The sequence below is a fragment of the Pongo abelii genome, chromosome 11 (genome assembly GCF_028885655.2).
Source record: "Pongo abelii isolate AG06213 chromosome 11, NHGRI_mPonAbe1-v2.0_pri, whole genome shotgun sequence".
NCBI lineage: Eukaryota > Metazoa > Chordata > Mammalia > Primates > Hominidae > Pongo > Pongo abelii.
Genome location: NC_071996.2, coordinates 20,115,152 through 20,129,754, shown reverse-complemented (window position 1 = coordinate 20,129,754; position 14,603 = coordinate 20,115,152). Strand labels below are relative to the sequence as shown.

At 40.8% G+C, this 14,603-nt stretch overlaps 1 protein-coding gene across 6 annotated transcripts in view; it reads right to left on the bottom strand.

Moving 5' to 3' along the window:
• WDR33 (WD repeat domain 33) overlaps positions 1-14,603 on the bottom strand; it is a 104,092-nt gene that overhangs the window by 60,961 nt on the left and 28,528 nt on the right. For all 6 annotated transcript variants that reach the window (XM_063712703.1, XM_002812366.6, XM_009237612.4 and 3 more), the window contains 3 exons: positions 3,407-3,633; positions 1,617-1,685; positions 897-1,001 (listed from right to left, as the gene is read on the bottom strand). In XM_063712703.1, coding sequence (XP_063568773.1) covers positions 897-1,001; positions 1,617-1,685; positions 3,407-3,610 — 378 coding nt within the window. In that variant the 5' untranslated portion in view covers positions 3,611-3,633. The remainder of the gene's footprint in view (positions 1-896; positions 1,002-1,616; positions 1,686-3,406; positions 3,634-14,603) is intronic.

Sequence of the window (14,603 nt, the reverse complement as noted above, 5' to 3'; positions counted from 1 at the left end):
AGACTGTTAACCAACAAGTGCATTAGCAAGGAAATGGAATAATCAAAACACAAAGAAGAAAATGATTACATTATCATCTATGAAAATCGGGGTTATAACTAAAAATTATATTTTTTAAATTTCAGTTTAAGGCCGGGCACAGTGGCTCACGCCTGTAATCCCAGCACTTTGGGAGGCTGAGTCGGGCAGATCACGAGGTCAAGAGATTGAGACCATCCTGGCTAACACGGTGAAACCCCGTCTCTACTAAAAATTCAAAAAAAAGTAGCCGGGCGTGGTGGCAGGCACCTGTAGTCCCAACTACTTGGGAGGCTGAGGCAGGAGAATGGCGTGAACCTGGGGGGTGGAGCTTGCAGTGAGCCGAGATCGCGCCACTGCACTCCAGCCTGGGCGACAGAGTGAGACTCCGTCTAAAAAAAATAAAAATAAAAATAAAAAATAAAATAAAATTTCAGTTTAAATGTATTAAGTGCCTACTAGGTACCTTCCTAGAGCTAAAAATTATGGTACACCACAGTTCTTCAGCTCTCAGATGTTTTCCTGTCTAGTAACTCCTAAGTATTTTTCATTTACCTTGGGATGCTGCTTTCTAAATAGTAACAAAAGCGTTCCTACTCAAACGCAACTCTGAGACCTGCTACAACATGTATCCATCTATTCAGAGAGAATCTACAGAAATTGCCACATGAAGAAAAACAATCCATAAGTGATATTTCACTCAATGGTGATAAAGTAGATAAACAACTGGATATTCCAAAATAAAATTACTAGCAATAAACCAATTACAAGCCCAGATATACTTTTAAAATAATGTTTAATTTTCTTTGCCCTGTCAAATACATTTGCTATATAACTCAGGATTAATTTTCCCCCAAAATATCCAACAGATTACTTACCCTAACAACAAATACAGGACACTTTACTTTATTTGTTGATGTCCGAACAAATTTTGTTGTTACTGCATTCATAGGATTATTCAACATTCCTATAGGTGGGACCAGCTACAAAAAAGGAAAATTGGGTTCTTACAGCTCCTGATTACATACAAGGCAGAAACCAGAAACACGGCAAGGTAATTATTTCAACATTTAAAGACAAATTTGGGACCATATAAAACTTTCCCATAAAAACTATTATAAAGGATTATTACAATTAGTCTATTAATTAAGTGAAGAAAAGTGAGATACAGGAAAGTTAAATACCCATTACTACTAAACAAACAAGAAAATCAAGTACCAGTACAAACCCAGTTAGTACTTAAAGTCAACACATTTAAACATGTTCACATAAAGCTAATTAAGTTCAAATTTAAGTTTTAAGAAATTTAAAATTAACTTTCCAATTACAAGACTTTAGACTACTCAACTTCTTTTTGGACACTGCTTTAAGCCCCAAATCAAAAATTTACCCATCATTAGATTAAAAGGAAAATCTAAATTGAGACAAACACATAATCCATGGTTTACACAGATGTGTTATATTATTCCTTTGGGAATATTTTCATTATAAAAATGTAAAAAGAAAAGACCATTTTGGACTTGAAGTCACACAGTGAAGGCCAAAATATTCAAGCAAGGAAGCATTTATTAAGCTAGTATGACACATCATATACTTACATCATTGTAATAACCTGCATCAGGCTGAATTGCCCGCATATCTCTCTGGTCTCTTTGCCATATTCTGTTCTGTTAAATAAATAAATAAATAGATCAATTAATGACTATATGGTCTGATTATACTCAATTTGAAATTAACAAAATGTAAGCTATATTAAAAATGGATAAACAGAATTACAAAATATTATTTTCTAAAACAAATAGTGGGTGCCTTAGAGAGCTTTCCCTTCTGATCCTACTAACATTGCTTAGAACTTCCCTCCTCGCAGTGCCTCATGCCTGTAATCCTAGCACTTTGTGAGGCCGAGGCAGGCAGATCACTTGAGGTCAGGAGTTCAAGACCAGCCTGGCCAACAGGGTGAAACCCTGTCTCTACTAAAACTACAAGCCAGAAATCACTTGAACAGGGAGGCGGAGGTTGCAGTGAGCTGAGATGGTGCCACTGCACTCCAGCCTGCGCAACAGAGCTAGATTCCATCTCAAAAAAACAAACAAACATTTATCATATTAGTCCCTACCCACTCATCCAAGATACTGTCGACTCCAACACAGTCTCCCTGATGCTACCTTAAGAAAAGGAAACAGCAGAGAGGGTAGAAAGACATCCCCAATTCCTTCAAAGCCCTCAGCACAAAACAATTCCTCATATCTTGCCCTTGATCTTAATTCCTCTCAAACTCTCTCCTAGCCTACTTTCCCAATTGAAATTCCCAGAAAAATCAAAATCTGTCTTTATCTCTGAATCTCTTTCTCCTGTATGCCTGCAACATACTAACTAGGCCCAATATGCAAATAGGTCTTTAACCACAGGTCTAAGGTAGTGAAAAACAGACAAATTTTCATAGGAGGCCAGACCTAAACCCAATGAACCTAATAGGGTAATATTAGTAATAAGGCTAATTCCTACATTAACACAAATAAAGAAAGAACTCTAACGGGAAACTGTAGGTAGACCCCTGCCTTGCCTTTACTTACTATCTAAGTTGCTTTTACCCTGTAGGACTGCAGTAGGCGTTCAATCCTCAAGAACGTAAAGCCCTTTTCCTGACTCTAAGAAATACCTACCACCAGGGCTTGGAAGTGGGAGAATCCATGTTCTCCAAGCCAGTGTCTCACAAAAATATTCCTATGTTGGTAGTCTTTTATGATTTCATATACACTGCAGGTTTAACAAGTGTTTTAAGACTGGCCTAGTGATTAAAGTACTCCCTTCTAATTTGTGAACTTTCAGAGCAAATCCTATTTCTAAAATGGAGTCTAACTTTAATAATTTTTTAGAAGATGATACAGGCACAGAATTTTAGAAAGTATTAGTGGTTTGAGGTTCTTCCTAAATTAGCCAATTTGAAATTCCACCTTGTCCCACTAATTCAACTAACACAGGTATACATACTTACTACACTACATCTAGAAAATCATCTTCTTTTAAATAACCAGGCCGGGCACAGTGGCTCACGCCTGTAATCCCAGCACTTTGGGAGGCTGAGGCAGGTGGATCACCTGAGGTTAAGAGTTTGAGACCAGCCTGGCCAACATGGTTGAAATTCCTTCTCTACTAAAACTACAAAAATTAGCCGGGCATGGTAGCAGGTGCCTATAATCTCAGCTACTTGGGAAGCTGAGGCAGGAGAATCACTTGAACCCGGGAGGCAGAGGTTGCAGTGAGCCAAAACCACACCACTGCACTCTGGCCTGGGCAACAACAAAGAAACTCCATCTCAAAATAAATAAATAAATAAATAAATAAATAACCAAAGTTTGGTCATCTGAAGCACATAAATCAGGCTTACCTCCAAATACTTAATTACAGATGGATTGTAGTCTATGGTTTTTCGGTTCACAGCTTTTCTCATTCGTTTTCCATCAAAAGTAAGCTGTTGCATTGCTTGCTGTTGTGCAAAATCAGGTCGCTTATAAAACAGCTGTCGAGGTGCCTGGTGCTGGAACCTTGGCATATGGAAAAAACGAGGAGGAGAACCAATTTCTGTAGCCATGGTGATGTTTTCCTTCTAGGATACTAGGATAAGGAAAAAGTACTTTCACTACAAATATCAGCACTGCAACACTGCCTGAAAACATTTTTAAATGAACACTTTTTACATTTCTTTTCCTTTATCTAATGTGCGTCATTTCCACTTACACAATGAACTACAGTCATGAGTCACTTAACAACGGGCATATGTTCTCAGAGATGCATCCTTAGGCAATTTCATCATTGTACAAACTTCACAGAGTTGTACTTACACAAACCTAGATGGTATATATAGCCTACTACACACGTAGGCTACATGGTACGGCCTAATGCTCCTAGGTTACAAACCTGCACAGCATGTTACTTTACTGAATGCTGGTGGCAACCGTAACACAATAAGTATTCATGTGTCTAAACACAGAAAAGACACCATAGAAAAGTATGATAAAAATACTGTATCATAATCTTATGAGACAACCATCATATATGTGGTTCAACATTGACCACAATGTCATTTTGTGGTGCATGACTATATTAGATTAATGACCAGTTACACATCTGAAAAAGACTATGGTCAAGGCAGAAGGATCGCTTGAGGCCAGGAGTTTAAGATCAGTCTGGGGAACACAGTGAGATTCCCATCTCTACAAAAAATAAAAACATTAGCTGGGCATGATGGCATGCACCTGTAGTCCTAGCTATTCTGGAGGCTGAGACCGGAGGATTACTTGAGTCCAGAATTTTGAGGTTGCAGTGAGCCATGATGGTGCCACCGCACTCCAGCCTGAGTGACAGGGAGAGACCCAGCTGGAAAGAAGGAAGGAGGGAGGGAGGGAGGGAGGGGGCAGGGGAAGACTAATTCACAGAATAAGTGCTAATAGGCATTTGGTGTAAAATTCAGCCTCGTGAAGAAAAAAAGCACAATTCATAACAGCTTGAGGCAGGGTGTGTATGTGTGTCAGTGGATGGGTACATGTTTATGTTTAGGGAATAAAAGAAGGTAGGATCACTGGGAATTGTTCACTTTTTCTTTTTTTTTCCCCTAGAGATAAGATCTAACTGTGTTGCCCAGGCTGGTCTCAGACTCCTGGGCTCAAGAGATCCTCATACTTTGGCCTCCTAAAGTGCTGGGATTACAGGCATGAGCCACCAAGCCTGGCCTTACATTTTTAAAATTAAAATTTCACAGCCGGGCACGGTGGCTCATGCCTGTAATCCCAGCACTTTGGGAGGCGGAGGTGGGCAGATCACCGGAGGTCAGGAGTTCAAGACCAGCCTGGCCAACATGGTGAAACCCCGTCTCTACTAAAAATACAAAAAAATTAGCTGAGCGCAGTGGCAGGCTCCTGTAATCCCAGCTACTCAGGAGGCTAAGCCAGGAGAATCGTTTGAACCCGGGAGGGATAGGTTGCAGTGAGCCAAAATCATCTCACTGCACTCCAGCCTGGGCGACAGGGCAAGACTCTGTCTAAAAAAAAAAAATTCCACTTAGATGTTTGATGATAAAACTAATTATTTTTATGTTTATTAAGACTCCATTTTATACAAGTCATTAAATGCTCTTTAAAATTTGACTTTTGTTCTTTTAAACTTCCCAGGAATAGTGTAGAAAGAGGAATAAACTACCTTATTTCATATCTATAATGAACAAAAAAAGTACGTATGCCCAAATTTCAGGAGCAAAGTACCACAGAAACTTATTTCTCAGTATGTGTTATTTACATATTTACAAAGGTAACATTAAGTTTATATCTGAAGAGGAAAATGTTAAGACCTTATAGTTTTTCAGCTTCAATGCTCTACATTTAAACTTACATGCCAATAATACAAATATGCATGATTTTAAAATAAATTTTAAGCACATTTTAAAAATCAGGCCAGGCATGGTAGCTCATATCTGTTATCCCAGCACTTTGGGGGGCCAAGCAGGAGGACTGCACTTGAGGCCAAAAGTTCAACACCAGCCTGTGCACATAGTGAGACTCCATCTCTACAAAAAAAAAAAAAAAAATTGTTTTAATTAGCCCAGTATGCTGGTGTGCACCTGCAGTCCCAACTACTCAGGAGGCTGAGGTGGGAGGATCACTTGAGCCTGGGAAGTCAAAGATGCAGTGAACCATGATAGCACCACTGCACTCCAACCTGGGTGACAGAACAAGACCCTGTCTCCAAAAATAAAATAAAAGAATAAAATTTAAAACTATTACAAATACAATAAAGGAGAGAAGTTACAAACATTTCCACAACTGCTTTTGTTTCAAAAGCAGAAAAGATTGTGACCACCATTATTTGTCTGTATTCTCAAAACTGCCTTATCTCACTCTCTAGACACTAAATAATGAGCCTGAAAAAATTTATGATTTCCTTTTGATGAAATATTCTTAGTAGTACTTCATTCAGCCTTGTCACGTTGGTTCCTCCTAAGACCATTAAATTTGAATAATAACAACAACAAGGAGGAGGAGGGGTGGAGGGAAAAGAAATCCTGACTTTCACACACCAAAAATAAATAGTGCAATAAAATATGCATTTAACCTGTGTTATTTCTACCACTCTGAAGCAATCCCAGAAGGTCCTTGGCAAACATTAACTTGAAATAAGATGAAAAATATTCTATGTCTTAGAGCTGTGTGTGAAACGGCAGAAAAGCACTAAGCAGTTGATTCAATAAGGCTGGTGGAAGACTGTTTACTCAGTTATTCCATGAATCCAATTAAGTTTCAGCACCCCAATTTCAATTACCAGCTTCAATTCAGATGTCTGGGCCAGTAATTCTAAAATAAAGCAGTTTTAGAAAGCATTTTTTTATTTGAGATGGGGTCTCACTCTGTTGCCCAGGCTGGAGTGCAGTGGTGCGATCTCGGCTCACTGCAATCTCTGCCTCCCAGGCTTAAGCAACGCTCCCACCTCAGCCTCCTGAGTAGCTGGGACCATTAGGCGCATGCCACCATGCCCAGGTAATTTTTTTGTATTTTAGTAGGCTGGTCTTGAACTCCTGAGCCCAAGCAATCCACCTGCTTGGGTCTCCAAAAGTGCTGGGATTACAGGTATGAGCCACCACGCCCAGCCCAAAAGCTTTTTTTTTTTTTTTTTTTTTTTTGAGACAGAGTCTCACTCTGTTGCCCTGGCTAGAGTGCAGTGGCATGATCTTGGCTCACCGCAACCGCTGCCTCCCGCGTTCAAGCAATTCTGCTGCCTCAGCCTCCCGAGCAGGTGGGATTACAGGCATCTGCCACCATGCCTGGCTAATTTTTGTATTTTCAGTAGAGACGGGGTTTCACCATGTTGGCCAGGCTGGTCTTAAACTTCTGGCCTCGGATGATCCACCCACCTCAGTTTCCCAAAGTGCTGGGATTACAGGCATGAGTCACAGATCCTGGCCCAAAAGCATATTTTAAAATTATGACTTCCAAATCAAATACCTAATTATATTAGAATAAAATTATTCTAACAGTATAGTTTCTATTACTATAAAATGAGAATAGATTTTTTCACAAGTCAAAACGGATTTAAATATTCAGCTGCAAAAAAGAAATTAAGTTGCTATAAATACAACATGAATATCAAAAACATTATGCTGCCAGGCGCGATGGCTCACGCCTGTAATCCCAGCACTTTGGGAGGCCGAGGCTGGCGGATCACAAGGTCAGGAGATCGAGACCATCCCGGCTAACATGGTGAAACCTCATCTCTACTAAAAATACAAAAAAATTAGCCGGGCGTGGTGGCGGGCGCCTGTAGTCCCAGGCATGGTGGCGGGCGCCTCCTGCCTCGGGAGGCTGAGGCAGGAGAATGGCGTGAACCCGGGAGGCGGAGCTTGCAGTGAGCCGAGATTCTGCCACTGCACTCCAGCCTGGGTGACAGAGTGAGACTCCGTCTCAAAAAAAAAGAAAAAACATTATGCTAAGTGAAAGAAGTCAGCCACAAAAAGTCACATATTGTGTGATTACGTTTATACGAAAAATCCAGAACATGCTAATATATAGAGACAAAAAGCTAAAAGATTAGTGTTTGCCACGGGCTGGGGAATGACAGGAATGGAGAATGACTGCTTAATGAAAATAGAATTTCCTTTTGGGATGATGAAAATGTCTTGCAACCAGACAGAGGTGGTGGCTGCAAAAAACTGTGAATTTACCAAATCCCACTGAATTATACACTTTAAAATGGCTACAACAGTGAATTCTCTGTTATGTGACTTTTACCTCAATTAAAGAATAATGGGCTTAATCTATTTAAAAAAAAATTTTTTTTTTTGAGACGGAGTCTCACTCACTGTATTGCTCAGGCAGGAGTGCAGTGGCGCGATCTCAGCTCACTGTAACCTCCGCCTCCCAGGTTCAAGCAATTCTCCTACCTCTACCTCCCAAGTAGCTGGGACTATAAGCGCACTCCACCACGTCCAGCTAATTTTTGTCTTTTTAGTAGAGCCGGGGTTTTGCCATGTTGGTCAGGCTAGTCTCAAACTCCTGACCTCGGGTGATCCACCGGCCTTGGCCTCCCAAGGTGCTGGGATTACAGGCGTGAGCCATCGTGCCTGGCCCACTGCAAAAAAATTTTTAAGGGACAACAGATTAAACAACAGATAGTTGATGACTGTTGAAGCTGGGTGGAGAGTACCTGGATACAAAGCACTAATCAAGAGCCACATCAAGGATATTTACTCTACAAATACGAGGAAAATGACTGAAGTCAAATGCAAAAAAAAGTATTGTTACTTACACTCTTTGGAATAATTCACATGTTAAAGCTACAGAAAAATATCAATTCTTCATTTAAGACCTCACAGAGGATGGGGAAATAATCTTTCCATTTACAAATTTGTTGAGTAAAACTGGTTCTGAAAAGGGGCTTTTAACTTTTCCTTGAATGATCAAGTACTAATGGTATTTCAGAAATAAAGGTCAAGAATGAAGAAAACGAGGGAAAAAAAAGTACAATTATATCTGAGACAAACATCCAGCCTAAAATAAAATTAAAACAAAAAATCTCTTCACAATACAGTGACCAGGCTTCATCTATACCTTACACACTTCAGCTTCACATCCTGCAAACTATAAAGTTACTTGGCCAAAATCACAACAGTCTCTTGGCGGCTGTTATGGGCTGAAATGTGTCCCCTCAAAAATTCGTAAGTGTAAGTCCTAACCTCCAGTACCTCACAATGTGATTCTATTTAGATTTGGGGCCCTAATCCAATCTAACTGGTATCCTTTTAAATGAAGATTAGGACACAGACAACAGAGACAAAAGAATGACCCTGTGAGGACAGAGAGAGAAGACAGCCATCTACAAGCCAAGAGGAGAGGCTCTCCAGGAACCAGCCCTGCTCACATCCTGATCTCAGACTTTCAGCCTCCAGAACTGTGAGAAGATACATTTCTACTGTTTAATCCACTCCCCCACCCAGTCTATGGTACTTTGTTATGGCAGTCCTAGCTAAGAGAGTGGCAGTCAAGGCAAAATATCTCCTGACTCTCCTTCAACAGAGGTTGCCAAAAACATTGAGCAATCACACCTGTAATCCTAGCACTTTGGGAGGCCGATACAGGTGGACTGCTTGAGCCCAGGAGTTCAAGACCACCCAGTAAGACCCTGTCTCTACAAAAAACACAAAAATTAGCTGGGCCTGGTGGTGCACACCTGTAGTTCCAGCTACTCAGGAGGCTGAGATGGCAGCCTGGGAGGTCAAGGCTGCAGTAAACCAATGTTGCACCACTGCACTCCAGCCTGGGTGTCACAGTGAGACCCCATCTCAAAAAAAGAAAAAATATTTGAGCAAAAATGATACAATAGCTTTCTCTGAGAGCAGAAAACTTGACATGTGAGACTGAAAAGTTATTGACCACGACAGAAAGAACCAATCCTCAAACAAGTCATTACAACTATCCTCTACGCTTTACTTGGGATTATACCCCAAAGATCTAGATTTATGACCAAACGCAGAGAAAGAGCTTTGTCCTTTATAAAAGTAATTAATGTGATTTGTACTCACTGCAGTATTGACTTGAGGTATGCTAACAGAACAACACAATTTAAAGTACTTAGTCCCCAAAACATACTCATCTTACATCCAAGGGTGGAGAGGGAGGAGAGACAAAGAGTTTGGGAAAGGAAGGTGCAAGAGAGAGGAACTGAGGTAGAGAAAAGACAAATAATTTGCCTATTGTTATTCAATATATACTGACAATACAACCAAATTGCTAAGGACAAGAATCTATCTGAAACACTGAATTCATCATGCCTTTCTCCTATACACAAACCTTCAATGTTTCAAGCAATCAGCACAGTTTTATCAAGAGCCTACTTTACATACATACACTGCCTCAGGTACAGCGCACAATTCTGATTCACTAAATATCACTCCTAATTTCGCAGAACAGTAGTTTTCAGACTTTGTGGTGCCTGGCCCCCTCTCTATTTTTAGCAAATATAAAGATGAGTATACAAAAGTTTGCATCGCATCCTTAGCCTTAGGCTTTCAACTGCTCAAGAAAATCAGGAAGGCCAGTCAATTTCTCCATATTTTCTCAACCTGTAAAATGAGTTCCATGCCTCAAAAATATTATTTTGCATTAAATTTGTATCTTTCAACAATGTGGTGACTATACTATTGAACAGAATGAAACACTCAGACTTAGCGTGTCAATGTTTGTATGCACAAGTCTACACCAATGTTATAATTCTGCTTTTTTTGAGACAGGGTCTTGCTGTGTTGCTCAGGATGGAATACAGTGGCACTACCACAGCTCACTGCAGCTCAAGTGATTCTCCTGTCTCAGCCTCCCAAGTAGATGGGACTACACACGTGTGCCACCTGGGCTCAGCTAATTCTTTTCATTTTTTGTAGAGACAGAACTTGCTTTGTTGCCCAGGCTGGTCCAGAATTCCTGAGCTCAAGCGATCCTCCCACCTCAGCCTCTCAAAGTGGTGGGATTATAGGCATAAGCCACTGCACCTGGTCAATTCTGCTTCTTGTCCCAAATGCTCACAAGATAACTTCTGGTATAATCTTAGTCATGTGATGATACTGAAATTATAGCTGAAAAGTTAAAAATGAGCCGGGTGTGGTGGCTCATGCTTGTAATCCCAAAACTTTGAAAGGTCAAGGCAGGAGGATCTCTCTAGGCCAGGAGTTGGAGACAAGCCTAGGCAGAATAGCAAGACCCCCATCTCTGCAAAAAACATTTAAAAAATTATTGGCTGAGTGCAGTGGCTCACGCCTGTAATCCCAGCACTTTGGGAGGCCAAGGTGGGTGGGATCACCTGAGATCAGGAGTTCAAGACCAGCCTGGCCAACATGGCAAAACCCCATCTCTACTAAAAATACAAAAATTAGCTGGGCATGGTGGCTGGCGCCTGTAATCCCAGCTACTCAGGGGGCTGAGGCAGGAGAATCGCTTGACCCCAAGAGGCAGAGACTGCAATGAGCCAATATCATGCCACTGCACTCTAGCCTGGGCAACAGAGCAAGACTCCATCTAAAAAAAAAAAAAAAAAAAGAAACAAAAACAAAAACACTGATGAGCCCTGACTACGTGCCAGACAATGAACACACACACACACACACACACACACACACACACACACATTCTGTTCTCAAGAGTCTGACCGTTTATCAGTACAGAAGAGCTCAAAAAGAACAATGTAAGAAGTTACTACTACACTGAGACACTACTATGCTGTGTGCCAGGCACTATTACAAGGGATATAGCACAGGAAACTTATAGCACCAATCAGCCTTAAGAAGCTTAAATTCTGAGTGAAGTGAGGGAGGCAGGGGCAGGGGGTGTCAGGGGAGAGACACTTGAGAAAAAAAAGTAAATAAAGCTCTCTAATTCACTCAGCATACCAAGGCCAGCATAATTTTTCCCCAACCAAACATAATTCAAAATAATCTTTTCACCAACCAAATTTCTGACTACGATTTGAATTATTTTACCATAATAGATCTCCAACCAAAACACATAGGAAAATAACCTAGCTAGCACTCAACTAATTCCTCAGCTTTAATACAAAATTAATTTACTGAATGCTTCATACAAATGAGTAAAAAGAGTTTTAAACTAAGATTCCTGGGGGTAGAGTGAGGCTCTGGCATCAAAAAAACTCTGACATGAAGTATCATGAATGAGCCTAAAGCAGTGCTTTTTCTTTAAACCAGAAATCACATCCTATTGATGGTTCCTGAAACCAATGTGGCTGACAAGCAGCATTATTTTAATGATTAAAAAAAAAAAAAATAGGGCCAGGGTGGTGGCTCATGCCTGTAATCCTAGCACTTTGGGAGGCCAAGGCAGATGGATTACTTGAGGTCAGGAGTTCGAGACGAGCCTGGCTAATATGGTGAAACCCCGTCTCTACTAAAAATACAATAATTAGGTAGGTGTGGTGGCGCACACCTGTAGTCCCAGCTACTTGGGAGGCTGGGGCAGGAGAATCGCTTGAAACTCAGAGGCGGAGGTTGCAGGGAACCAAGATCACGACACTGCGCTCTAGCCTGGGCAACAGAGCGAGACTCTGTTTCAAAAAAAAGTTAAAAAAAATAGAACATATGATAGAACTGCCCATTTGAAAGAACTGTTTTTGTGCAACTTCTGTTTCTATTGTGTTTGTGTGTATGCATACAGGGTCACAATATTTACAAAGTATTTTCTTCCTAGGAATCTGTCAATTGAAAGCCAAGGGCTTGCTGTTAACAACACCGTGAGGTGTTCCCTTCCTGTGTATTTTCTGTTTATTATCACCTAATGTCTGCTGCCACTGCATATCCATAGCCAAAGAAGATCACATATAGCATCTGTCCAGTATGAATACTGTGGCTGATCACAGTAACTATGGTACCAGAATTTGATACAATTATCAAATCCAACAATTCCTACCCTGTCAGCCACTAATCAGAGCTTCTGATCAGAACAAGAAAGCTTGTTTTCCCAAACTGAGATAACAGAATTCTAACCAAAAGCAAATTATTGATGCATTAACTAGCTAGCAATTAATATAGGACTTTTAAAAATAATAAAAAGTTTTTTTTTTTTTTTTTTTTGAGACAGAGTCTCACTCTGTCGCCCAGGCTAGAGTGCAGTGGTGCGATCTCAGCTCACTGCAAGCTCCGCCTCCTGGGTTCACGCCATTCTCCTGCCTCAGCCTACTGAGTAGCTGGGACTACAGGCCCCCGCCACCACACCCAGCTAATTTTTTGTACTTTTAGTAGAGACAGGGTTTCACCGTGTTAGCCAGGATGGTCTCGATCTCCTGACCTCGTGATCCGCCCACCTCAGCCTCCCAAAGTGTAAAAATAATAAAAAGTTTCAAGATTCCCACCTCCATTAACACTCCTGACCCCAGGGTCAAAACTTCAGCCTGGAAACCTCTGTTTTAGATTATTTATGTATAGTCCACTAGGTTCTAAGTTAATCAATCTACTCTAAAAGAAATTTGATACCCAATCTGTCACTAAACTTTGAGGGGACCTTCATGAGCGGCAGGCTAGACCATAACAAAATGATCAACATGCTCTTTCTCTTCATCGTCCAACTTTAATTAATATGAATCCTGAAAAATCAGGAGAAATTACATGGAGACCATTCAATCTGTTAAAGAATAATCTTTAATTCTTATGAATTAATTAATTAATTAATAAATATGAATCCTGAAAAATCAGGAGAAATTACATGGAGACCATTCAATCTGTTAAAGAATAATCAATGAAGCTGTTTAAATAAGTAGGTTTTGGCCAGGCACAGAGACTCATGCCTGTAACCCCAGCACTTTGGGTGGCCAATGTGGGAGGATCACTTGAGGCCAGGATTTGGAGACCAGCCAACACAGTGAGACCCTCCTCCTTCAAAAGTAAACTTTCACCCGCAGTCCCGTCTACTCAAAAGGCTGAAGCAGGAGGATCCCTTGAGCCCAGGAGTTTGAGATTGCAGTGGGCCATGATCACACCACTGCACTCCAGCCTGGGCAGCAGAATGAGACCCCATCTCAAAATAATTAATTTATTAACAGCTTTTTATTTTTTAATTTTTGAGAGACAGTCTCACTCTGTTACCCAGGCTGGAGTGCAGTGGCACCATCTCAGCTCACTACAACCTCCATCTCACAGGTTCAATCAATTCTCCCACCTCAGCCTCCCAAGTAGCTGGGACTACAAGCATGCCCCACCACACGTGGCTAATTTTTTTCATATCTCTTAATAGAGACGGGGTTTCACCATGTTGGCCAGGCTGGTCTCAAACTCCTGACCTCAAGTGATCCACCTGCCTCAGCCTCCCAAAGTGCTGGGATTATAGGTATGAGCCACCATGCCCGGCCCAATTAATAGCTTTTTAAAGTTTGAGATTCTATTATCTTGACTGTGGTAATAGACACATGAACGTATCCAAGAGATTACATATTGTACGCTTCATTTATATGACATTCTTAAAAATGCCAAAACAATAGAAATGACTGCCAAGAGTTAGGGGGGTGGGAGAGGGTGGATGGGTGTGGTTATAAAAAAGGTAACTCTTGTAGTGATAAACTATTAATATCTTGATTATGGTGGCGAACACAGGAACACAAACATATAATAAGATTGCAGAAAACTATAGATACACACAAATAAGCACAGTAAAACTGGAGGAAATCTAAGATCTGCAGACCATATCACTATCAATGCTCTGCTTGTGACAACGTACTACTGTTTTACAATTTGTTATCATTGGGAGAAACTGGGTAAGATACATAGAATCTCTGTATTAAGGATCTCTCTGTATTATTTCTTAAAAATGCATGTGAATCTACAATTATCTCAATAAAAACTTCTACCTTAAAAATTAACATGAGCAATTCACTAGCTGGTTAAAAAAAAGTCCATACTGAGGCAGGGTGCAGTGGCTCATGCCTATAATCCCAGCACTTCGGGAGGCCGAGGTGGGCAGATCACCAGAGGTCAGGAGTTTGAGACTAGCCTGACCAACATGGAGAAACCCCATCTCTACTAAAAATACAAAATTAACCAGGCGTGGTGG